Source organism: Cynocephalus volans, chromosome 10, assembly GCF_027409185.1.
Source record: "Cynocephalus volans isolate mCynVol1 chromosome 10, mCynVol1.pri, whole genome shotgun sequence".
NCBI classification, from domain to species: domain Eukaryota; kingdom Metazoa; phylum Chordata; class Mammalia; order Dermoptera; family Cynocephalidae; genus Cynocephalus; species Cynocephalus volans.
This window is the reverse complement of record NC_084469.1, coordinates 14,887,609-14,914,941: the sequence shown is the minus strand read 5'-3', so window position 1 is coordinate 14,914,941 and position 27,333 is coordinate 14,887,609. Positions and strand designations below refer to the sequence as shown.

At 45.4% G+C, this 27,333-nt stretch overlaps 1 protein-coding gene across 9 annotated transcripts in view; it reads right to left on the bottom strand.

Annotated features, from left to right (window-relative positions):
• The window catches only part of MSI2 (musashi RNA binding protein 2), a 380,675-nt gene that overhangs the window by 240,819 nt on the left and 112,523 nt on the right, over nucleotides 1-27,333 (bottom strand). For all 9 annotated transcript variants that reach the window (XM_063113166.1, XM_063113164.1, XM_063113163.1 and 6 more), the window contains exon 6: nucleotides 13,008-13,100. In XM_063113166.1, coding sequence (XP_062969236.1) covers nucleotides 13,008-13,100 — 93 coding nt within the window. The remainder of the gene's footprint in view (nucleotides 1-13,007; nucleotides 13,101-27,333) is intronic.

The following is a 27,333-nucleotide window of genomic DNA, read 5'->3' as shown; positions in this document are numbered from 1 at the left end:
GCTTTGTGCAGATTAAGGTCAGGGGGTTGTCAGAGGGGCTAAACCTGGTGGAAGTCAGCAATTTGGGAGTTCAGAAACATGGTGCATGTGTGGAGGGGTGTGGGTGTGTGATATAGAGAGAGAGAAGCCGAGGGGAAAGTGGGAGGGGAGACTCCCACTGAGTGCCCATGTGCCAGGCACTGGCAAACTAGTCCCCTTTCGCTCTTACATGCCCCCTGTGAATGGTACTGTACCCCTACTTAACAGAAGAGAAAAGAGGCTCAGGACAGTTAATTCAACAGTCCGAGGTCGCAATGCTAATAGCAAATTGGGGACATCTGGATTCAAACTCAGGTCTACCTGAATCCAAAGTCCAGAATCGTTCGATTTCATCCCACAAAATCCAGACAATTCCCAATAGCCTGGCAATAAATGCTGATGGTGTCCCTCTGCTCTTTCAAGAGTGAAAAACATTCCCACAAACAAATCCTCTCCATCCACAGCCAGATTTCCCAACATCAGCGATGTCTGTGCTTAGCTTAATGTCGTTAGGCCCGTTTTCATTCCCCAGCCTGACTCATCACAAAACGGACAAGTCTAGGGGAGAAAGTGCCCAACACCTGCCTAGTCCCCCCACCCTGGAGAATCCACACACCTATGAGCCTAGAGGAGTCAGTGCTCTCCCTAGCTTTTGAAAATCACACACCCTGACACCTCCCATTCAGCAAGTCCATTGCTTTTCTTAGACCAAAAACAGAAAGCAGAGCTGGGGAAAAGATTAAACATGAGAAGTATATCCCAATTTTTACCCTCCCCTCACCTTCTCTGGGGCAGCTGTGTGTCTACCCTCTACGCCAAGACCTACCTGAGAATCTCCCTGCTCTGGAAAGGCCTTGCTGACCAGCTCACCTTGCCCAAATATTCCCTTAGTTCTAGTGAGCTCTTACTGTAGGGTGGAAGTAGCTAATTCATCCTGAGCTGCAGAGGAATAGTGGGTTCCACACAGGAAATGCTACAGATAGCTGAATATATTCTCTTAAAGCCCCATTTTTAAAAGAAAAATCATATTTTTACCATTTGAAACTCCTTCCCCAATAACTGGCACAGCCCTGCCCTCCGATACAGAGGGTCCATTCATTCCACCACTATTTACTGAGCACCAATTACCACCCAGGCCTTGGGCCAGTTCTGGTGCTACTCAGAGAGTAAACAGACCGAACTCCACCTTGGTGGAACTCAGAGTCTAGTAGTGACAAAGAGGCTACACATATTTGAATTTTTTCTTGAGAAGCCAAGATTCTCTCTTTTGTATTCCCATCATGGATTCTCTCAGCTCCTGGTTTGTTTTCTTTACTGCAATTATTTTTATTATGTATTTACTTGCTTTTGGCTGGTCTTTCCCCACCTACACCCCCTGCTAAAACTTAAGCTACAAGTAAGCAGGGATCTTGTCTGTTTCATTCACGGATGTGCCCCTGGCCCCTATCTCAGTGCCTGGTGTTCAGAAGATAATCGAGATGTGCTGAATGAATCAATGAACACATGAATGATGCGGGAGCTATAGATGCGATGCTATCTGGGCCTAATGAGGAAGGATGGCTGTTTCCCTGCACTAAACGGTCCTGAATATGTGGAGCCTGTTAAGATCGAAGGCTCTTTGTTACTATAGCTTTTTCCCTCCAGGTTTACACAGAGTTTATTAACATCTTCCTACCCCTTAATATTTGCTATAAATTCAAAAGAAGCCAGAAAACTAAGCTTATTAGAATCATATGTAAAAGAGAAGGAAACTTCAATGAGAATGTACAAAGCTCTCCCAAGAGGCTAAACACAATAAACAGATTAGCAGATCAATATATAAAAATATATTTAAATAAACATCAGCTAAATGATATTGGGACAATTTCTAGACAGTCTACCCTACCCCAAAAATTATTTAATTATTCAAAAAAGTTTAAAGAGTTCATCAGAAGGGTCCAACCAGAATTTTCTTTTGGCCCATATCAGTTCAACATTTTCCATCAAAGCCAGAGCAATCTGAAGGTCAATTCCACAAACTGGAAGCATCAGGGTAGCTGGATTGGATTTAAGGTACCTCCCATCCAAAATTACACAAAATCGAATCTTCATCTTTATGCTGAGAGGATCCAGGAAGGGCTTTCAATTTGCGTCATCCCCAAGAAGCGAGTGGAAGAATTGAGTTACCACCCAGAGAACAGATGGGAAAGATGGAAGTTTGTGGGTGGGTGGGTGTATGTGTTTGTGTAGGCTGTTGCACGAGCAGACATACTGCTGGAGAGGACCAAATAGGTAAGTCCAGAATCTCAGAGGACCTGAGACTCAGAGGTTGTAAATGAAAAACATTAGCAGCTAATGTTTGTAATGTTTTTTAGACACTTACTCTGTTTCTGGCACGATGCTAGAAACTATGTATGCATTAGCTCATTCTCACGACAATCCTATGCAGTAAGTGCCATCATCATCCCCATTTTGCAGAAAAAGAAACTGAGGTAGAAAGAAGTTAAATGACCTGCTCAAGTGTATTAGTCCGTTTTTGTTGCTTTAACAGAATACCTGGAACTGGGTGATTTGTAAAGAAAAACAACATTTACTGCTTACAGTTTCTGAGGCTAGGAAGTCCAAAGTCCATCTGGTGATGGTGAGAGGGACCCAGGGGTCTCACATTGCAAGATGTGGAAGCAGAGAGAGCACAGAGAGCGAGAAAGACAGACACTTCTCTTCTTTTAAAGCCCTCAGAACCACGCCCCTGACCAGCATTTTTAATTCATTCACTACTGCACAGTCCTACAATCCAATGACCTCTTCAAGGCTCCACCTTTCAATTACCATAATAAGATTTTCCACCCTCTTAACAGTCACAGTAGAGGCTAAGTTTCTAATGCATAAAACTTGGGGGACACAATTCAAGCTTCAGTGAGTTTTGGGGGGACATAATTCAGTCCACTACACCAAGGTTACAGAGTTAGCAAACAGATGAGTTGGATTTGATACCAGACAATCTGAGTATAACTAACCAATGCCCATATTACCAGGCAATATGCTAAACCCAAGGGTTGTCAAACTATGGGTCACCAAACTATGGCCTGATGTTCAAATCCAGCAGCCTCCTGGTTTCTGAAAATGAAGTTTTATTGGAACATAGCCACAACCATTCATTTTCATATTGTCTTTGGCTGTTGTCATAATACAATGGTAGAGTTGAGTGGCTGTAAGAGTATCTGGACCACAAAACTAAAAATAGTTATCTGGCCCCTTACAGAAAAAGTTTGCCAAGGCCTATGCTAAGCAGTAAACAGTAACGATTCTCAACTTTTCTACCCAAGTACTCCTAATGGTCAGGTAAATTAAGGGACACTCCAGAATGACCAGGAACAGAAGCTGAGGTAGCCAAAAGCTATCTTGAAGTATTTCAAAGTCTCTTTTTCCAAAAAGGAGTATGCAAATTCTGGATTCTGTACCATAATATTTATTCTATTACGTTTTAAACAAACAACCATAAAGTAATAGTCATCTTCCTGGAAGGTGTGCCACAGTAATTCTGTGGTGATGCACACTGCTGGTCGGGGCACCCCATGCACCCAAAGGAGGCAGCCCCGGCATGAGCCACGCAGGTGGTGTAACAAACTCAGGACTCCTTACCGGAAGGTCAGGAATTGAACCTACCTGGATGATAGGTTCAATACAAGTCATTTACGCTCTCCAAGCCTTCCTTTCCTAACTTTAAAATGGGGCTAATCCTCCTACCTCACAGGGCTGCTGGCACCATTACAAGGTAAGACACATGAAAGGTTCAGGCAAACAGGAATCCCTGAATCTGAACACAGACCCAACATAGTTGGAATGGAGAACTATCACATCAGTAAACCTTCTTTTTTGCTACTAAAACAAGTCTGTCCATTAAAAAAGTGCGGTGGTCTTTTTTAAAGATAAGAATTTAAAATATCTGTTTCCATATCAAAGAACGTGCAAGCTCCTTTGCAACTACTCCAGCACTTCAGCTCCCCGCTACTCACCACACCCTTCTGCCACTCTATAAGAAAGCTGGGAATAAGATCCAGAAGCCCGTCTCTGACCATTCCATGTTCTCGTTTATTTTTCCTTTAGTGAAAAGCACCTTAAACTGTTTTTTCAAATGCTAACACTCCATAAGCAAGACTGAAAATATTTACCTCTGCTGCCAATTACAAAAGACCGTCAGCAACCTCAACAACCAAAAATCTCTAATTTACAACTAATCTACATGCACAAATTACATCTTCTACAACAGACCACCTAAAAACGACTTCCTGTAAACAAACCACTCTGCTGGGTTTTTAATCTAATTAAATCCTTATTTCTCTCTTTAACTACAAGACGCTCACTTTTCACTACACTGGGGCAGAATTTTTTATTTTCAAGAGACATAGAAATAATGTCCACGTAGGAGCCCAAAGGGGTGCTACCCTCCAGCTCAATCATGAGCTTGCCCTGGCAACTATGGGTCTGTCTGTCTGTCCTGCCTTCCGCAGGCTGCTCGCTCATTTAACACTTACTGGCCTGTGCTCTTGCGGGTCCTATGCTGGCTCCTGTCCCAGTTGCTGGGTTAAATCAGGAAGGCAGAATGTAAATAAGTGTGAAGTAAGTGTTCCGGAACACACAGGAAGGAATATTTAAAAAGTGGTCAAGGAAGATATTGACCCTTCTACAGTGTCAGGCCAAGTGTCTGGACTACTCCCACCTCCCCTTTATTTAGGGTGACCAATTCATCCTGGTTTACAAGTCCCAAGCTCCTGGTAAGCCCCTTAGTCTCAGGTAAACCAGGATGGTCAGACACACTACCTTCATCCTGCCAGTTTTTCTCTCTACAACCAGGAATCCATTAATAATACTAAGTTTGCCTGCTGTGTATTGTTTCCCATCCTCTCTCCTCCTCCATCTGTCTCCTCCCCACCACTTGCGACAAGTAATCATCAACCCTTGCTGGTAACAACTCTTCCACCCAGATTCTTCCACCCTGGAAACATCATGGTCACACAAACACCCCACCAAAAAGAAAGGTTGCAGGTATCCTAGGCTGCAGAAGGTATGTGGACTTAGGGCAAATCAGATCCCACTTTGCCAGTAACTTGACTCATGGAAGACAACACAAAGTGGAGAAAAAAATGGAAGCAGCATACACAAAAATTCAATCTATCCAATCTCCTATTTATTTTATGCAAAGTTTTCCTGGTGCTTATTAATGCCCGCTTTCTCTCCACCATTTAATCTCTGCTTCCATTTCATTCTTAGAGGCCTGTGATTATTCTAATTCGGCATTTGGATGACTTCATTTCCGCTCAAGTACACCCAGGTCAACTTGGATAGAAAAGAAAGAGGAGGAGAAGAAAAATAATCAGCTAAAAGCTATTAAATATCAGCCGTGTGCCTCATGATTGGTTTTAAAGGCAGTGGCGAGGTTAGCAACAGTCAGAAACTCAACCCTTCTGCCTCTTGCTGCATATTAACATTTTTTCTGGGGCTCTCACTATCATGGCTTCGAATGTAAATAAAGTACAGATTGGCAGCCCACGTTTAGCTAATTCACAAATACCAAGTCTGAATATAGAGAGCCATAAAAATTTAGAGGGCGGTAACTTGACAAATCTGGCCATTCTACAGAGACACTCTGAGAGGACAAAAGAAGGAAAAAAAGGGAAAGAAAAAGGAAGAAAAAAGAAAAGCACACACCGATGTAATGGGGTATCCTATTGACGGAGTGGGGGGTGGGTGGGAATCTCCATATCAATGTTCGCTTCGCCAAACAACAGAGTTCAATTTCTGTGCCAAGTCTGAATGAACTGAGAGCTTTCTCTTCCATAAGAACCACCCCTTGCACCCACTGGCACAAGCCTGAACCATGATTCCTGGTAAACTTGCAGTTCCCACTGAACTACATCTAGGAAGAGAAAGGCTTTCTTTCTCATGCTAACGACTCCATTGAAAGTGACGTCTTCAGAGGACCCAGGAGGACTCTGGGAAGGTGAGGCTGGGGAGTACTTCAGACCCACCCCCACCCCTACCCAGCCTGGGCTCATTAACTCCTTTGTACTCAAGGACTCCCCTGCCCCTGGCCTTTCTCTTCTTGCCCCAGCAGAAAAATTAAGTAAAGCTAACTGGGAAACATTATTAAACAGCAAAACCCAAAAGTTTGGGCCTTATTCTTCTACCTAATATACAAATGAACTTGGCACTTGATTAGCATAATCTCAAAGTTTCCCCAGCTTGCTACCCAGAAGGCATCCTGTTTCTCTACTTGTGTATTTTAAAACACTGTTAACAGGGCAATAATAATGTCTGATGCCTTTGCCTAACAACAGCTGGCTATATTTTATGCACTAAAAGGGAAATGGGAAGTTTTCCTAGAAACTCACTATTTCAGGAGCTCCTTTTCTGAAGCAAAAATATGATGGTTTAAGAGACGTGAGGTTAGGGTGCTCAATCTATTTCTAACTCAACAGCCTCCACTGGCTGTAGCTGAAATTGGTCTGCAGAGGAAAAGTTCACCCGCAAAACACAAAGTTGTTCAGCAGGAGGGTTTACCTGCAGAGCCCAAGGCTCGCATTACTTCTGCTTGCTGCCACCTGGCCTAGAGGGAGGAGGCAGCCAGATGAGGCAGGATGCTCCTGTCTGCTAACTGCCAGGGGGCAAATAGAGTCCCCTCCCTGTATGACACACTTCTGAAGGGAGACACTGACACAAACCAGACAGAGAATTAATAAAACACGGGGACAGTGTTGGCCTTGTTCTGGGCTGCTATAGAAAGGAAATTTAAACACAAAAGCAGCCTTCAGCATGGCCAGTCAGGGACAGCGGGGGAAGATGGTCCTGCCTGGTCCACCCTATAGTTATAAATGAAGAAGGTCCAGGCTCTCCAGATGACAGGCGAGGCCCAGGAAGCTGATGACTTCCAGTCAATCCACCTGCACAAACCACTTCAAAAGACGAGAGCCTCATGGGAGCTCTGATGCCCATGAAGGACACACAGGACTTTTGTTTTCCAGGCCTTGTTGTCGGAGGGAAACACACACAACACAGAGCTCCGTTTATCTACAATGCACATTTGGAAGCAATAACATGCTACCTTCGGGATCGCAGTCCACATTCAGGAATGTGGTGACTTGCTTACTTATTTCCTCACAGATCTCTTGCCTTTCAAGTTTCAAAGGCTTACGGTATTTGTATTCTAGGTATGACTCTCCTCACACATACAGTATCAAAAGGAGACCTGAGCGGTGGCCGTGGAAACACCACATCGCACCTGCACATGAAACCCAGAGCTAGAAAATAAGAGGCGTCAAACGCTTCCTCAGAACATGCATCCGACGGTCCCCCACACAAGTGGAATAAATGAGATCTCATTATATTAAAAAGCCAATTCGTTCTTGTTTTCCTTTTTGCCCCCCCCAAAAAGCTTTCAGGCACCACTCTCTGGAGCTCAAATTAAGTTTCATAGGCCCCCCACACAACCCAAACCCAACACAAAGGGCTCCCAGAACCCTTTCCCTTACTTCCACGGAGCTCCCCTTTGAGGAGACCTACAGGGTGTAACTTTGCAAACCATTTCCTTGAAGGTCTTTTCTCCCAATCTGCCACAATGAGGGGCTGGCACAGGAAGGGGTTAAAGCCCTCATGTCAAACCACAAACTCGGGCACTGGCCCAGAAGGGACATGGGAACCAGGGCAGCCGAGTGATAAAGGCCGGATTGTAGCAGCCCACTGAATTGGAAATGACTTGTAGGCCTAATGAAACAGAACTTTGGCCGTAAAACAGAATGAAAGGAATGAGACAATAAAAGGCAGGAACAAAGGGTGCAGAGTCGTTTCAGCTTAGCAAAATAAGCTCACTTTGTTGTTGGGGAAAGCCAAAGCCGATTAGGATAAACCAATGACTAAGCATAAGTCTTCCAAACTCATTACACAGTTCACCATGTGAAGTATAATTGGAAGCCTCCAAACACAGACTGCTTTGCTTCCACAGGAGTTCTATAAAGTGAGAGCCACCTAGCCAGCTCAGCACCACGCAGCCCCGTCATCGCAGGGGACGGCCAGCTGCCACGTGCGGAACTGCTCCATCCGGGATGAAGCCGGGAATTCATTAAGTTTAAAGGCTTCTTTCTGATCTCCAAAATCCCATAAGTGAGAATTTAAGAAACCAGTACTTGAAGGAGGGGCCTAAAGGGGAGAAGGAGGAAGCCCGTGTACACGGAGTTTTCTTTGATCGGGTGTACTTTAATTACCAAGCTGGGCTCTTCCAGGTGGCTCTGCGGATGGAGAACGGGCCAATTCATCGTCTGGGGCTGTGCGGGCATATCCGGAGCATCACTTACCTGCCATCTTTTGGAATGGTCTATATACATCATTCCTGTAGGTATGAAATCATGAACACAGATAACGTCCACCAAGAAATCCAAGGCGGTAAAATAAATTACTGCATATCAACGTTTCTGACAAATGAACAAAACCTGCTCCAAGTAAGAGGCTGCTTAGTGGTGAAGTGGGAGGCAGGAGACGAGGTTTTATAAGCAGTGGAGAGAGGCGAGGAGTAAGTTGTGCAAGATCGAGTGACTCTCCAGACTCTATCCAGCACGGGCTGCGTGATCTCAATGTCTTCCCCTTTCTCAACGCTGGTTTCATCACCCACACAATAGATATGCCACCTATCCCACTTGACATCCTTGAGATGCACATTTAAATATACATTAAAAAGCTTCACACCAAGCACATGTAACTCTTATTCAGAAACATTAACACATAGGAAAGTATCTTCATAGTAAAAGCTGAACCTCACAAATTCTGAGTTTCATTAATTTACATCTAGCACAATAAACAGGGAGATGGAAATACTATACGGGTTTTCTGCGCCTTATTCACAGGATGAAGATTCTAGTTTATAAATAGTGGCTTTTTCCAAAAAAAGAATCCCTTTACAGTCTCTCCATCATGAAGCCCAGACTAAGACTGTTTGTATATTACATACCGTGCTCACTCCTACTGATAATGTATTATTTTGGTTACAGCCTATAGATACCTTGGATTATAATCTACTTACATTTAAACACTTTCTACATTACTGACTTTTCAAGCCCCAAACCGACCCTTGGAATAACTCAGTCCAGAGGTCAGCAAACTATGTATGGCCCACAGGCCAAATCTGGCCTGGCACCTATTTTTGTAAATAAAGTTTTATCAGAACACAACCACACCCATTTGCTTACATGTTGGTTATGGCTGCTTTCGCCCTACAATAGCAGGAGTAGCTGCAACAGAGACCATAGGGTTTGCAAAGCCAAAAATATTTAATATCTGGCCCTTTACAAGTTTTCCAACTCCTTCTCCCAGAAGAGAAACAGAGGCCAGCAAAGAAATAACCTGTCAAGGTGTCAGAGGGGTGTCATCCCACTGTCAGGCCCAGCATGAAAGCCTGGAATACCATCTACCTTACCCTTCTCCAATGACAGCACCAGAACGCTACCCAGGGGTGAGGACAGCCATCCAAGCTGGTAGAGTCCATATGCTAATGGCCACACTTCATGATCCCACCTAACTATAAACAAGTAATAACGTCTCTAACTTTGGGGAATGGGGGAGGGGTGAGGATATAGATCTTCTGGGAGAAAAGCACAAAAGGGTTTACAAGCCTCCAATTTGAGTTATTTAAAGCTCTCGGTGTGTCATTTGGTCCCCACTCCACTTACAGTAATGACATATTTAAACTCCCTAAGCTCAGCCCCTTGATAGCAGTCTTAGGCATCTTGGTTGCCACCTGAAATAAACAGTTGAAGCAGCTGCCACCTCAAGCAGGATGGGAAGAGGCAGAGGAGAGAAGAATGACAGAGAGGAAACCTAAAAAGAGAGTGGCACATCCTGCATGGAGGTTATGGAAGGATGGAAAGTTCTAGACTTGGAGGAAGAAGTAGGGTATGAATTCTAGCTCTTATACTGCCTTATCTGGGCGACCTTTGCTGAGACTTAATCTCCCTGACCTTTATTGTCCACCTCTGCCAAATGGGCAGGATGACATCGATACCCACTCTGCAGGTGAAAAGAGGAGGAGATGCATGTCCAGGTTCCAGCACTGTCCCTGAGCACAAACAAGTGCACTATCTCTTCCTGTGCTTTGCATCCTTCCCACCCTGGGGATTGATCAGCAGTTGGAACAGGGTGCAGAGTACAAGTTCTGTTCTCAGACAGGCCTGGAGGGGGAGTCTGCATCCAGCTCTTCGTCTCAGGGGGCTGTGACCTTGAGTTCAAGACACAATCCCACTGCCACCCCATTTAACAATCTGCAATACCACCACCAGCCTCCCAGAGAAAAAATAAATGAGATAATGGAAGTAAATATCCTGGCCCAATATCCAACACTTTATAAGCACTGACTATAAATAATAAAATTACACCACACTAATTTGCAGTAGTTTTGAAGATAGCCCAAAACAAGATCACACAGTTAGGAATGTGTGTGAGCATATGTGTGTGCGTGTGTGTTAGTATACTTCATGCAAGTGTGTGCGTGTGTGCGCACACGTGTGTGTATGTTCTGTTTCCTTCAACCAGAATATAAACTACCAAAGGGTTGAGTCAGTTTGTCAATTTACCTGTTACCTCCTTTCACAGCTGCTGGATTAGTCACTGCTCCTAAGGCCCAGCAGCAGTCTCCCCTGCTTTGATCATTCTGGACTCAAACGAATTAAATCAGAATCCTGAGAGGTGGTGAGCCCAGCCCAAGGGGACACAAACCTAACATTAGCCACCAGCCAAATGAGAAATAAACTACTCTGAAGACAGACTCAGACAATGCACAGAGCATATGTATGACACAGTCTACTAAACATGAGCAAAGATGGGTGTTATGGTTGTGATACATTCAAAAGCCTTTCAATAGTCCTTCAATAAAATACTTGAGAAGTTTACACATCCTGCTGGAATCCACTAACGTTACTGCAAAATTAACTGGGCAGCTTCAGACCAGGCAAGTGCCATGCCAGGGAAGATGGTCTGTGACTGCTTCCCAGACAGAAGGACAACTGTTCGCAGGGCAGAGATGGTGACACTGTGGGCATGGCCCGAGCTTGCAGGGCGTCCCACTGCCAGCAAACTGGGTCACAACTGTAAGTGTTAATGAAAAACAACAGAAAGAGGGACCGAAAGAGAGAAAGAAGAGAGATAGAAAAAAAAAAGAGAGGAAGAAACCCAGGGCCGAGATGCACTGCGTGGTGGCAAGCAGAAGCCTGTCTGGAATACTCTAACAGCTCATCTGGGCAGCGTCAACTTCTCTGACACAAATAGGCTCAGGAGATTCCAAGGCAGGTCATGGCTCGAAAAAGAAATCCCACCTCGTGTTTGCAAACACTACCCCTGGACTGGTTTTAAAGGCAGAAGGATAGCAGAGAGGGCTCACCCTCCAGAGCTTTCCATTATGCAAGCTGGACTTGTCTCATTTAATTATTTCCAATCCCGCTCCCTAGGCCGGGTGGGGCTGGGTAAAGGACAAACCCCCTTGGTGCTTTAAACCAGTCTTGAAGAGAGAAGTGCTAGAACATACATGGTCACCAACACACTTAGTTATTTTTCAGAACCAGCCAGAATGAATCAGCCCCCAGCTGGCAATGCCAGAAAGGGCCGTTGGGAAGGCAGCTTTCACAAGACCTGGTAGGGCAGTTCAGTGCCATTAGGAATGCAAGGCTGGGCTGGAGGAGGCCAGTTCCTCTTTGTTGCATGGTCTCCCATCCGTGCAGAAATTGATTAACACCAGAGACAGGAAAATCTCCATTTTGAGGCTAAATAAAGGTCATGGCCCTCATCCCAGGCAGTAGCTCACAAACAGCCACACCTGGGGACAGGGTCATTACTGCCCATTGCCCTGGGCAAACAAATATGAAGCACAGAACCTTCAGCCCAGCCAGTGGGCGGCTGTGCCTCTGCATCACCCATGGCGAGGGTGACACCATTGCTGGAGGAAATGAGTGACAGAGCTTAGCACAGGCTCCGGGTCTTCTCGAGATGCCTCGACAGCTCTCTGCCATGTCTGCCCTCTGGCAGGGAAGATGCAAACCCATGCATAAGGACACTGTTCCACATCGGGGCTCCCAGGACAACGTCCACAACTACTCGAAGACACAGGAAGCAGAGGGCCAGTTCAGCCACTCACCGGCCAGCCTCCTGGACCCATAGGGGTCCAGAGGAGGAATACCACACAAACACCAACAAGGGTCAGTCCCCCCGAGGCAACAGGGCCATCTGAGCAATGTGTCACCCTCAGAAAGAATCCACTCATGAAGGCACCATCTCCTCCACTAACTAGAAGGAGGCTGAATTAAGCACATCCCCCAAGTTACATATCCTGCCTGTCCGTCTGTCTGACTCTCTGTCCATCACACACATCATCTCTCCCTGTTTCCTGACTGATCTGGGGCTCTTGTATTGGTCCCGGCCTGTTCCTGCAGCAGTGCCCAGGGGATAATTTTACTGCTGTCTTCCAGACATCCAAGTCAGAGAATGCTGACAGGTACAGGCCCAACATTTTCCCCGAGTCTCCTTGGGCATTTGACAGGGGAGGGTTCATCTGCAAAGGGCCCCAGGGAGCCTGACGGCTCCATGCATTTTCCAGAAAGGCACAGAAGGAAGAAGCCCAGCACCGACTCACAGGCCTCTAGCAGCTTCTGTGGGAGCTCCTGCCGGTGAGTCACAGCCCCGCATCCCTCTCCAGCTGCTGCCATCACCAGCTCCCAGCACAGGCCCCACGTGGCCAACAAATGCCAGCAAAACCGCACTAAAAGGCCACTCTGTCTGCTCCTACAGGCACGTGGGGCACTGTGCCAACCACAAGCTGGACTCTCCCATTTCAGCCCCTGCTGAATTTCACTTAAATCATGATGGCCAAGTTCAAGGACAAAGTTCTTGAGGACACAGCTGTGGCAGAGGCAGGGGCCCCAGCAGCCACGTCTAAGGACTGATCTAGCATGTGCTATCCAACTCCACACAGTGCTTACCTTGCCAAACTGCTCGAAATATTGTTTTACATCTTCCACTACTGTGTTCGCAGATAATCCACCTACAAATATTTTCTTTGTTCTTGTGACCATCTGCAAGAAATGAGAAGGGCATGGGTTAACCAGGTTATCTGAAGCAGTGCTTGATAAGATGCTGAAACAAGCCACTCTCCACATTTCTCTAGGAAGAACATTTTAGATATATTCAAGCCTCACGGAGTGGACTCTTTAGATGTCTTAGGATACTGGAGACAATCACTCTGCATATCTCAGGCATTAAGACTGCAACCCAAAAGTTCGAGTTTCAGACAGATACAGAGAAGACTTCAGAACCTCTCTGGCCACAACTCACAGTTTCATTCTGATGTACCAGCATAAAGAGAAAAATCATGCTTCAAGCTATTTTAAACCTAAGAGATGTGCACAAAACAGAATTAAATGCATAAAAACTGCTCCCCAGAAGGTACCCACAAAACCTGTCAATAAGAAACACACATGTAATTCAAAACTGTGAGCGGACCGTCTGTGCTGAGCTGTTCTAGGTGCTGGTATATGTCTGCAAACAAGACAGACGCTGACCTCACACCAAGGGACCACCCTGCGAGCTCTGTCCCAGCACTCCTTCCCCTCTTGATTTCGCCTGATTCACCTTGATTCACCCTGCACTGTAGTCAAGCCCAGCTAATCCCCAAGTCTCCATGCCTTTGTTCCCACAGGTCCTTCTCTTTGGAATGCCTCTCCACTTCTAAATCTTCCCACGGCAAGTCGTAACCATCCTCCAAGATCCAGCTACCGTCTCCAAAATTCAAAAAATCTATGTGTCATCCCAGCCAGGAGCTATTCCTCACTCTTCTGAAATCCTCTAACACTGTATCTATTCCCCTCTTTTAGCATTCAGATTCCACCTGGTACTAAATGACTTCCCTCCAGACAGGAACCTCCTGCCTCCTCTGGGAATCTTCCTCAATGCCAAGCACAGTGTCAGGCACACACAAGCTCACACCAGATGTTTGGTGGATGCGAAAATGAACAAATGTGCCCACATTTCAGAATCCCGCCAGTTTCAAGGCAAAAAGAGAAGGAAGCTCAATGACATAAACTGTTCAGAGGAGGGACCAAAAATCTTACATGTAGGAGCCAAAAATTAAGGAAATCAACTTCACTCTGAAGACTGAGTTTAGTCTGTGAGTTGTTTTTGTTTTAAAGTCGAAATAAAAAATTTAAGAACTCAATGGGTGCAGCATCTCACCAGTTTGGTTGCATATAATATACATACACTGTCATATATGTCAATTACAACTCAATGTAGGATGCTGGAGCACAGGGGCCGTGGCTGCCTGAATCACTGTCATCACCAAGGCTCCTGGCACATTTGCTGAGTGAATGAGTGAACCAACCCACCTCCACTAGGAGAGCCACAGCTGAGTGACACCTGGGGGCACAGTGGTTACTGGCAGGAATACCAAAGGCACTGGAAATCCAGGTTCTGTGTCTAACTCTGGGTGTGATCCTGGACAGGACTCACCCCCTTAGGTCCCACACATCCAGCAGGACCAGAGTCTCAAGCACAGTGCCAAGGTGCACGGTCCCATCTAACACTGCACTCTCATGAACCTGTGGGTATGATGGCTATGCTGAGAGAGGCTACCAGTCTCCAGGGAGCTCATGCATTAGCTTAATGGCTCCCAACGGGGACATACGCTACTACATCCCACAAGTCGACCCCAGACTGGAATATGCTTGTCATGGACTTTGTGCACTGTTCCAAAAGGACATTGCCCTAGCAACTCTACACACTTCCTGTTGCCTTCTAGAAAGTTACCTATGAGAGCCATGCAGTGGTTTGCTCATGTGTTCAAAAGCTGTCATTTACTGTTTTTCATATCTTTTCAGATGACTGGGGGATTACAGGACGTCACGCGTGTGAGGACATTCTATGAAGTTCCACCAGTGTGCACACCACCGAGCTCTAAGAACCTCTCGTTAACTAACTGGTGGGCATCTCTCTTCTTATCCATTCCTTAAGTCTCCCTGGTAAATCAAGGTCACCTTAATGATAAAACTCTATCAGGCCCTCTTCAGATTTAAATCTCTCCTTATGCTCACTAATCACCAAATTTTACTAATCTAACTTTCCTAATGTATTCATTCAACAGACACATTAAGTGCTAGGTGCTGCAGCTCACATTCTAATAAAACGTGGAATTTAATCTGCTATAAAATGGAGATATAATAATTAGCCTAGCACACAAGGTTCCTATTAGGACTAAATTAAATAACATATGCCAGTGTGTCTAGCAGAGTACCAGGTAGTCACTAAATAAATAGACACTGTAACAGAATCCAAAATCACTTACTAAATTCATCCTTCAAGCTCAGAATAAATATGTAGCAGAAGACACATTATACAAAAAGCTTTGAAAAAATCCATTCTTATTGCCCCATTCTCTTCCACTAAAATTTCAAAAACACTTTCCTGCATCTCTATGTGATTTCAGATGGGCAAAGATTCCCAATAGTTTAATTTTAGATTTCTCATTCTTTTTTTCACAGCTAAGTAATTAAATATCTGTAAAGAAACACTAACATGATCTACAAACATGCACTAGTGGAGCTCTCAACTTAAAGAAACTCTAGAGAGGCATTCTATAAAATGAACCCCATAGTCTCACTTATACATTGTTTAAAGTTGTGCGGGTATACAGCATGCCATGTCTATAATCCAAACGTTCATGGGGACCCAGAGAATTAAACAACCAACATGTCTTCATTCCAAACAACAGAAGTCAACAGAATGTTCATTCCGTTAAATGAAAAGGTCTCTTCCTACACCTTCCACCGTTGCCTTATCGCCATAAACCTGCCTAGACAGAGCCCTAAACACTGAGGCAGACATCCAGCTATAAATCTACACAGTCCCCAAAAAGCCTTTAAAAAACTTTTTTTTTTAGAAGGATGAGAAATTCCAGGCCCTAGACAATGCACCAAAGTATCTGAGTTACTAAAACATCCTCTCCAGGAACCAGCTCAGATACAATGATGGATCCCATTCTTCAGCAAACACTAAAAGGAAACTGGTTAAATCAAAATCTTCCAGACGTGAAAAGGCCAGTGGGAAGATGTGCAACACTTGGTTAGCTGCTCACCGATTTCTCAGTGTTAGGAGAGGAGAGCACAGCAAGGGGTGCGAAAGGGCTCTGCATGGTGACCTCTCCAGCCGGGGGCGTGCTGGGGGAAATGGGAGTGATTTACTTTGGGAATCCTGACAGCATCCCTGTTAAATGGACTGTGGACGGCTCGGTGATTTGCATTCTGGCCAGGAACACAGAACGTAGAGGACTCTAGAGTCACATATTCTTCTCTCCTTTTCCCTTCCATCTCCATGGCTACTGAGGAGGGCAGGAAGGAGGCAGGTCTGGGATGTTGTGTCCAGTTTCTCAGCAGAACTCAGTGGAAGTCCTGAAATTCCCACCAATGCTGCCCAAGGTTTGTGTACACATGTGAGCGTGCATGCTACGTGTGCAGATGTGTGTGTATGGTCAGGGTAACTAGTTCCACACCTCCACTCTCGCCTTCTACTTGTTCCATGAGCCATCCAGTACACCCAGAACTTTAACCTTCTTGTGATCTTGTAAATGTGAGCAGGACAAGGTACCCACTGGCTGCCTGGCTCTACATTCCTGTGCATTTTTAAAAATCCTCTCCAGCCAGGGAAGAGGGCCATCTGTGTTTTCTTCCTGCGCTAGGTCCTTTGATGGCTGTTCCTAAACCGCAGCCTTCACCCGGGTATAGTATTTAATCATACAGGGTACAGGGAAGCCACCACTGCACACCAAAATGCTCAGTGGCTTCCACAGCCACCAAGATGGAAAGAGCCATCAGTGTGTCCCAGACAGAGCTCAGTCCAAAATCCATTAGGAAACTGATCTTAGATTTCCTTTACCTCTGGTTTTTGGTTGCAGAAAACACCTTAGTGTGTGAGTGCTTTCCACTGTTAGACATATGAGACACCCACCTGAGAGCCCTGCACCACTTGGGGACAGTCCCCTCCCCCAACAGATGCCCCTCTTTTATGGTTTAGGGTGTCACTGTGGGAGGTGTGTGTGCTTTCACCTGTGTGCACTAAGGGAGTGGGGAGTGGCCCTCACAAATCCCGGCTGCAAAGTTTTGCATCAAGACCCGTAATCAAACTAAACACCACTGCTCTCCACACACCCTATTGGCTCCACAAAGAAAACCCCAACATCCATTCCAGTCTGGAAAATTGATGTTTACACGTAAGAACTGGCCAAAGCCAGCTGCAAAGAACACTCCACCTTCTTGCCTCTAACCAGAGAGCTGGCTTTTTTTTTTTAAGTTTTAAAAATTCCCTTTAAAAAAAAAATATGTTACCATCCAAAATGGTCACTCAGAATGGGGCTGCTGCTTGCATTTTTAAAACAGGATAAAGCAAATGGGGTGTGTGTGTGTTGGAAGCAGAGGGTGGTGACGAGAGGTTAGGAAAGAGAAACTACCTTTAAGAATCAGCTTGAAGAGGAAAACTCAGCTTCAAAATCATCGGCCCAAAGATATGAGTTATCACACAAGGAAAGAAAACCCAAAACAAACACAAAAAAACCAAACATTTCTTAATCCTTACAAATGCATGGGAAGGCAGGAAATGGCTCTGGAGAGCCTTAAATGGGGATGAGACAGGAGAGCCTTAAATGGAGAAATGAAATCAGCTCTTGCTATGATCATCTTCCTGAAAAGAGTTCAAATTCCCTTTGATGAAAAAAATATGAGCCACCTTCACTGCCCAAGAACACAGGCTTATTTACAGATGTTCTCTCATCTGTGGGAACCCAAGGTGGAGAAGCCCAGGAAAGATGTTAGAACCCCAGCGCTGGAGAAGAGCCTGCAGAACTTCCAGTCCATCACCCCACTATGCAGATGGAAAAGTCAAGTCCCAGCGAGAGGACTCATGGGCTAGTTAACGGCAAGGAGGGTAGTTAGAAGGATGACTTCCCTGGGGCCCAGACAAGGGGTCGACCCATTACCCCATACTGTCAAGTGACACTCAAGAACAAAAGTGCTCACCAAATTTAGAATCTGGGATGAAGTCGCATGGTATACCCAACACGACAGTTCTCCCTGTCATTCTGCATTTGAAGATACAGACCAATCTTTGTATGGCAAAGTTGCTCCATCAGGGCTGTCTGAGGTCACAAAACCCCCAAACTCCAAGGTACCATTCCCAGGGTGTTTCTTCCAAGGGACCTGTCCTCCAAAATTCCTATTTCTCCCCCAATTTTTTTCATCCCCCCAAAAAATCACTGTTGCCACCACCAACACTGCTCCTATCACCCTCATGGCCACCATCACATTGGAATCCAGTGGCAAAACTCAGGTCAGGTTGGTAATCTCCACGTTTCTAGGATCACAGGTGCAAAAAAGACTGAGGTGGATTGAATAGAGTCCTCCCAAAATTAATGTTCACCTTGAACCTCAGAATGTGACCTCACTTGGAAATAGGGTCTTTACAGATCTAATTAGTTAAGGATCTTGAGATAAAGTCACCCTAAATGTAAAGTAGGCCTTAAATCCAATGACTGCTGCCCTTATAAGAAGAGGAGAGGACACACAGACACAAAGAAGGAGGTCATGCAAGGATGGAGGCAGAGACTGGAGCGATGTGTCTATAAACCAAGAACACCAAGAATTGCCAGCCATCACTGGAAGCTACGAGAGAGGTATGGGACAGTTTCTCCCTCAGAGTCTCCAGAAAGAACCAGCCCTGCCAACACCTTATTTCAGATTCTGTACTCCTGAACTATGAGAGAATATATATCTATTTCTTAAACCACCCAGATATGGTAATTCATTACAGCTGCCGCCTCAGGAAACTAATATAGAGACCTACTCAGGAGAGGTCCTAGGACACCACTGCCTTGGCCTCACTTTTTCTTGGTGACAGCAGAGCCAGAGTCCACATGGAAGCTCTCCACCAATTATGGGGGAGGGGAACATTACACCCACATGTGTGACAATCTGAAACTGCCCTCCCAAGGGAGGCAGGCCACACCCACAGGCAGGGGGCCACAGGGAGCAACGTCTCTGCCTTTAAGAGGAAGGTGGCATCTGTAGGGAGGAGAGAGTAAGAAGGACAATGCACCTGTAAGAAGCAGCAAGCCAAATGCTGCACAAGGACTCGAGTTCTTCTGATAAAACGCATTATGAAAGTGAAGCCAGTGTTCACACATGGGCAGGTTCATGCCTAATAAAATGTGAGAGATTGACAGAGGTTCTCTTCCCCTATGGAAAAGCCCTTCTATGGTATCTCCTCTCATGCTTAGAATTCTCTGCCCTCATCGTGGACCCTGTGTGGGCCGGGCCTGGGCTATGCCCTTTCCATAAGTTGCTTTACTTAGTCCTCACATCAGACCTATAACAGGTCCCAGCCTCTCTTCCACAGATAAGGAAACCGAGGCTGAGATGTTAAGCATCCAAAGTCAAACAGCACTAGGGAGTGATAAAATGCAGAGTCAAAATCACACCCTTTCTATTCACTGAAGTCCCCTACAACTTCATCTGCAACTGTATCATCTTCTTTCTTCCCAGCAGAAAAGAACAATTGGGAAAAGGGGAGAACTGAAGGCACCATGGGAAACTAGTATGACTTTGCCCTTTTCAACTTTGAAGCAAAGATGCAAAAATGACAGGCCAGATTTTGCAAGTGGGCATGTAAAATGGTGAGGCTGCTTTGGAAAACAGTCTGGCAGGTCCTCAAACAATTAAACACAGAGTGACCACATGAACCAGCAATTCCACTCTTTGGTATATACCCAAGAGAAATTAAAAGATACATCCACCCAAAACTTTTACACAAATGTTCATGGTAGCATTGTTTGTAACAGCCCCAAAGTGGAGCAACCCAAATGTCCATCAAGAGATGAATGGATGAAAAAAATGTGGTATATGCATACAACAGAATATTATTCAGCCTTAAGAAGTAATGAAGTACTGACACATAATACAATATGGAAATGTATGTTAAGTGAAAGAAACCAGATGCAGAAGACCACATATTATATGATTCCATTCATGTAAAAGTGCATAATAGGGAAATCTATACACACAGAAAATAGATTAGTGATTGCTTAGGGCTGGGGGAAGAGGGTGATCACTAAGGGGTATGAGGTTTCTTTTTGAGGTGATGGAAGTGCTTTAAAATTGATGGTGGTGATGGGTGCACATATCTGTGAATATAATAAAAACCATGGAATTGCACATTTTAAATGAGTGAACTGTATGGTATTTGAATTAAATCTCAATAAAGCTGTCAAAAAAAAAAAAAAAAAAAAAAAGACAGGCCAAAGAGATCCCTAAGCCAAGAGTCTGAATGTAAAAAGGGCTTGAAATAAACCCAAGTGCCCAAGAAAGTATGCCCTGCCTGCTGCTTCATCCCCCACCTAAAACCATGTGCCTGAGGTCTCCCACAGTTGACCACTGGAAAAAGGTGCAACAGTATTTTATGTTACCGATTGCAGGAAACTAATTACAAATATAACCCCAAATGCTTCTCTGAGCTCTCCCTCCCTGTCTACAGCTATTAGCTAGAGAGCACTAGGGTTCAAGCTCCAATTTGGCATTCCCTCTAAATAGCTTTAAAGTTGGAAGGAAAAAAATAGACTTCATATGGGGCTGGAATATAATTTACACACAATTACCTGACATAGTCAGGGTACAACATTACCACTGATTAAAACAACAGTAACTCACCTACAGGAGAACGGGATCGAGTAATGAAAGGATCAGGATGCTTCAGCAGGAAGCTGTGGCTCCCCGCCCTCATCTCAGGGCCTTCTGCCTGGCTCCCTCCCAGGCTAATTTAAAAAATACTACTTCCTCTTACCCTTGGGGGAAAAGCTGCAGCCGTGGGGGTGACCTGTCCACAGATTGCTATCAGAGAGTAATATCCTAGACAGCAGCACTGCCTCATATTGGGGACTGAGGAAGGTAACAGAAAAAGGTACAGAGACGAGTGTTGCCTTGGAAAGCACAGGAAATTAAGGATTGTGATCCATGCAGCAACTGATGCTGAGCGAGCGGCTGGCTGGCTTTCATCCCTGTCACAGGCTCCCAAGCTGCTCTGAATCCTCAGGTAAGTTTCACACCATCCTTCTATGATGCACCCCCCATATCCCCCAATACTCAGCTGGACTCACTGTGGAGAAGGCCCCAAAGACTTTCTCCAGTCTTGAAATGATTACCAATATATCAATGCAATTAAAATCCATAATCTTTTACAGCAGTGGTATTAAGCAATATTAAGTACTCTTTACTGTTGACGAATCTGCGAGTAAGCCATGCATTTCCGCATACAAAAGAGGCACCTCCAAACCCCAACAACGGAAAGGCAGTCAAAGCAGATCTTTAATTAGCCTCAGAAGGAGGTGGGAAAGAAAGGGCCAGACAGGATGGCGGGGCTGGTGCCTGTCACTCCAGCAGTGGGAGTCCGATTCACCCACCCAGAGTGAACTTCTTCTGAAGAGGCACAGGATGACTTACAGGAACGCACAGGGCCCTAGAAATGGCGACACCATGGTCTCGGGGACCCCTGGCTAAAGCACAGCCCACAGTGATTCTGCCTACAGAAATGATCCAAGTAAAACAATAAGTTTAAAATATCTTGCATCCATCCACCCATTTTTGTACTTTCAAGCACATGTGTATATACTGAGACATGCTAAGTAACTGACCCTGGTTTGTAAGATGAGGTTGGGTCAAGTCTCTTAACAGCTCTGGGCATGGCTTTCCCCCTTCTATAAAATGGACATAAGACCTTGGCCTAAGTAACACGAATGGAGACAACAAATGTGACTGTATGACTCTCAGAATACCCTCCACAGGGGTTTTCTTTATCCTCGACAAAGACACAAAGGAAAACCCCTTGGGCCTATGTCTCTAAACACAAGCCTTTCTCAGAGCCTCTTCCCCTGGCTTGAGCCTTCCCAGTGTCTATCTGCAGGCTGAGAAACACCTGAGGCTCTTCTCACCAGCAGTGTTCAAGGTAACAGAAGCAAGCCTAGCACAGGGTTTAGGAGCACACCGCTTGGTGAGGAGGCCACAGCAACCCCTCGCACCTCCCAAACTGCTCTTTTCCTAAAACATTTCAGCTTATTGGGCAACAACCACCAGAGAGAAATGGTTTCCACCCAGAAGAAAAAAGTTTCAAAGTTTCCTGGAATCAGAAGGAGATAGTCACTCTTCTGCCTGCCACCCCAGAGGACCTCTGTGACCTCTGCAATGATGTGCAGGAGACATCAGCCGACGGGACTAAGAAGCTGCATTAGAAAGGGTGGTGAAGAGAACCTCAGACACATGACAGGTTAAAGAAAACCAAGCTTCAGAGGAGGCCACTGTATTGGGGGAAGACCGCCCAAGGGAGGATTTCTGGAACCATCCCTCTGGTGACCTGGGAGAAGGATGCCTGTTCTCATCCCCAACAATGCTATCTGCTCTTCGCTCTTAGGAGAGAATAAAAACTTTGCTGATTGGCAGGTTCTAAAGCCAAAGTGTCCCATCCCCCAGCCCTCCAGTTGATTTCACTAAAAGAACAAACGGCAGCCTTAACCCTTAGCCTTGATTACTTTCATTACCATATTTTAGCTGTACACGGCAATCAGTTCCTGATGAGCCAGTTTCATTTAATCCAGAGCTGAGCTGGCTGCAGGCGCTGCCACTTCTGCAGCGCAGGGTTCTCAGCCTGGCTATGCGTGAGCATCGCTGGGGAGTCCTTCAAACCTCCTGATACCTGGGCCTACTCAGGGATTTTGATCTCACTGGTTGGAGGGGAGGCCCAGACATCAGTATTTTTTAAAAGCTCTCCAGAACATTCTAACATGCAGCCCAGGTGCTATAAGAAGCTGCTTCTGACATCTGAAGGGAGACGAGGTAGGGGATGGAGGCTTAACAAAAGCAAAGACTTTTTCATGATTCCCCTTCATAAGCACGAGGGGAGAAAAGCCACAGAAGCACAGAAGGAGCCTGTGATTGAAACCAGGGAGCACTGGGCTTGCATCCCAGCTCTGCCACTTCCCTGTCTGGGTAAGTTTGGGTGAGCCATGTTGTAAAGTGGGAAAAATACCTGCATGGCGCGGAGTTGTTGTAAACATCACAAGAGGTGAGTATGTTAGAGCACCTGGCACATAGTAGGTGCTCACAAAACGTTTGCTGAATCCCAGGAAGGTGAGAATGAAGAGCAAGAGAATAAGAGAAGAAGGTAAATGGCAGAGGAGAGTCTCTGGTGGCAAGCCATATTCATTCATTCATTCATTCATTCATGAAATACATTTTGAGTGACTTTTTGATGGGGCACCACTGGGGGTGGAGAGGGGAGAAGACTGGATCATTCTAATGCTTAGATGTCAGCAAGAAGGTGCAACAAAAGAAAGCCATAAACCAAGAGGAAGGAACCTGGACTGCAGTCCTAGTGACTAGCACACAGCCTGCGGTCAGCTCCTCCATCAGCAGGTCCCTTCCTGCTCTGTCATTCCACTGTTCCAGAAACTTCCCAGGGGTGGGAGGGATGGTAGGGTCAGGTGGGAGAGGCATAAGGAGAGATAAGCACATTGCATCCTTGGCACAGTGATCTTTGCAGACACATTCAACCATCTGTTCAGTCATAAATTTTACCTGTTAGGGAAAAAAAAATCAAATTTCCCCCCAGGATGTGCTGATCTGTCCCTTCCACCTTCCACAAGTAACTTCCTTTGAGGGCAAAGGGGGGACCCAAAGAAATGACCATAATAAAAGAGAGAAGCCAAAATAGTCATGAGCAAGTCTCTCTTTTATTGAATGTCTCACCTCTCAAAAGATGGAGAATGATTTTTCTAAACCCAAGAGGGCTATGGAGGCCAAAAAGAGCACCAAATTTTGAGATGTTAGAGCTGGGAGGGCCTGGTTCCAATCCCAGCACCAGGTGATAGAGTGGAAAGAAGAAAAACTTGGGAAACCCAAATCTGTCATGTATTTACTAAGTGACTATGGCAAGTGACTGAGCTCTGAACTCTGGTTTCTTCTTCTACAAATGGGATTAAAAGAGCTAGCACATGGAACATGCTAAGTGGCGGGGCTGGAATGACAGGCACACAGTAAGTTCCTCTTGCCCTTCCCCTATGACTTCATCTCTCTCCATTTGTCTATGAATGGGGATCAAACCTTCCCTGCCTGCCTCATGGGCTAAACAGAAGGAAAAGCACTTGAAGAAGGCATGAAGCACACTCCATAATACTAATGACTATTATTATCAATTCTACTTCCCTTGGGTTATCCTGAATAGTCCACCTCCAGCAGTGGTGCTAGACAGCCATGGTATTCCAAGGGTTGAAGACGCTCCAGTGAAAAGGAAAGGCTATCTCAGTACAAGGCAGTGTCTGTATCTGCCTTAACCTAGGCAGCTCCTTACCCTACGCAGAGTAACAGATTACTCCGCATTAGGAAGGTCATTCTCTCTAAGAGATAAAGCTGTCTGTGCCTCAGAGGTAATATTTCTCTGCTACCCCAATATCCTAATATATCTGTGCTCTCCCTGTGCTAGGAACATATTTCTATAAATCCTCACATAAAAGAAAACCTTATTTTCCAGAGGGATAAACAGGGGGAGAAAGGAAAAAACAGTCACAGCAAAAATATCACCAATCAAACAGAACTCAGCCCGCCAGGAACTTTACTAAATGTGTACTATTACAGATGTTTTATAGCCATGATGTCTGTTCTATTTAAAACACTCACACTAGGCCAACCAAACAGTGAAAAAGAGAAAAGGAAAAGATATGTTCCCCAACACGCCCAGCCCAGCTAACTGGTCTGCGCTGGCTGTTTATTGAGGCAAAGAGGCAACTGGGGACCCGTAGCTGTCGGCCAAAACGTGGAAGGCTCATTCTGTAGCTTACTCTGGAGGGCTGTTAAATCAGCCACACGGCCCGGCAAATGGCACGTGCCTCTCTCTGAAGGGCAATTCTGCCTGCAAGACCAGGGTCTTCTAAGGGGAAATCGTCCTGTACCTAGCAAGCGCTTAATAAAATCTAGTTCCCTTCCCTCAAGGAAGAAAAATCTGCCCAGTTAAACCTCATTCATCTCACAACACTTATTCATTCCTTCCACAAACAGTTGTTGAGAGTCTGCTATGTACAAGGTACTGGCCTAGGGAGTGACAGTCAAATCAGCTGGGGTCTGGACACCGTCCCCTGCCCCCACAGAACAGAAGCTTCACAAGGAAGGGCTGGGATCAATTTCACCCCCCATAATGGACGTTAAGAACTTCTGTCTGTTGTGTTCATCCCTGTATTCCTAGCACCTAAAAGAATGTCTGGCACACAGTAGGCACTCAATAAATATGGGTTGGACAGATGAGTGAATGAACGTTCCCTGCTCTGAGTTACTTTGTGGGTGATTGAAGGTCCTCGGGAACCCTACTTGTCTCCTCTCTTTCCCCTTGGGTATTTCCAAACACTCCTTATTGCTAAACTGGGCATGAGCACTAAGGAGATAAAAGGCTTTGTTCCTAAGAACAACTGGCCAAAGTTCTGTTCAGCAGCCATGAAGACACACACAGAAAGTGCTGCAATCAAAAGGTCCTGTTAGACTGAGTCACACAAACCCTTCCCTACTACTTGGACACACAGAGCTGGTGATTTGATAGAGGCATCTTTACATATAAAAAGGATGATTGGTGACTTTTGATAATAGATCTGTTAAAAGGTCAAGTAAAATAGGAGAGGAGACTGAAACTAATGGCACTTACAGATCCGGTGACAATTTCCATTGTCTGTATCACCCGCCCCTGATTAATCCCATTTGACACCAATCACTAATGAGCACCTAGTCCCTACCAGGCCCTGGGATCCCAAACTAAAAAATTTTCTTCTCTGCCCTTAAAGATTTCACAGGAAGCTGACTAATACACACAATGGCATGGGTATGCAAAACAGACAGAGGGAAATGTTTTGAACTTTTGTCAGCGTCAGGGAAGGCTTCAAAGAAGAGATGCCTAACTAGGGTTGTAAAGATGAGTGGGAGTTTTTCAGGAAGACAAGAGAAGGACAAGCAGAGTCACAATAGCATGAAATATCATTGCTTGTTTTAGGCACTAAAAGTTCGGCAATGCTAGAAATCAAATGGGAAGGAAGGTCTGACGGGATATAAGGATAGAGACATGGGCAAGGGTTATATAACAGAGTCCTGCAGACCATAACCAAGGAGATTGGCTTTATTCTATAGACAAAGGGTAACCAGCAATGATTTTAAGTAGGGGAATAACATGACCACTTTTGTGTTTCAGACAAGTTATTCTGCAGAGGATGGACCTGAGGGGTTGAAAATAGAGCCTAGAAGAACAGTTAGGAGCTTATCATAATAGTTCAAGATGAAGGAACCCCGAACTAAAGTAAGGATCTTATGCATAACAAAGCAGAAAAAGAATTAAGAAAAAGTAGAGGGCAAAATTACCAGGACTCCACAAACGGCCCAATGCAGAGATGAGGGAGAGGAAGGAGTCTTGAATTCACTGGGTGGCTGAGGTGACGGTGGCGTCACCAACTGCTAGAGAATGCAGAAGTAGCAGGCTTGCAGAGGAGAGATAAACGTGTTCACTCAGGGTATGTTAAATCTGCAGTGGCCGTAGGACAATCTGTGTATCTGTTCTGGAGCTCAGGAGAAGAAAGATCAGGACAGATGACCCAGCCTGAATTCACCAATATCTAGGTGGTCATTAAAATCATGGGAATGGATGTGATGAGAGGGTAGAGTAAAAGCAAAGACAAGGACAGTTTAAGGAGGAATCCTAACTTCTTTTGGAAACACAAAGCAGCAGCCACTGAACTAGGAAAGAAGCAAGAGAAACTGTTTGGTCAACTGTGGCACATGGTCCCTTGGTCTAGGTCTCTGCCCCTTTCCTTGAATCTGAGTGAGCTTGTTACTGCTTCAATCAACAGAGTACAGCAAAAGGGATGGTATGGGACTTCCTAGGCTGGGTCACAAAAGGTGCTGTAGCTCCCAGCTTGTTCAATGCAACATTATATTTGGAGCCACCAAGCAAGAAGTCTACTCCTCTGAAGCCACCATACTGTGAGGAAGCCCAACCACACAGACAGACCACAAGTAGGAGCGCCATTCTTTCAGTCATCTCAGCCCAGCCACCAGACGTACATGCGAACAAGCCTTCATATGATTCCAGCCCCTTGTCATCAAGTCACCCCAGATTTCAAGTCTTCCCAGTCCAGATCCTGGACAGGGTAACACAGAAACCAGCTATCCCTGCTATGCCTCATCAAAATTCCTGACT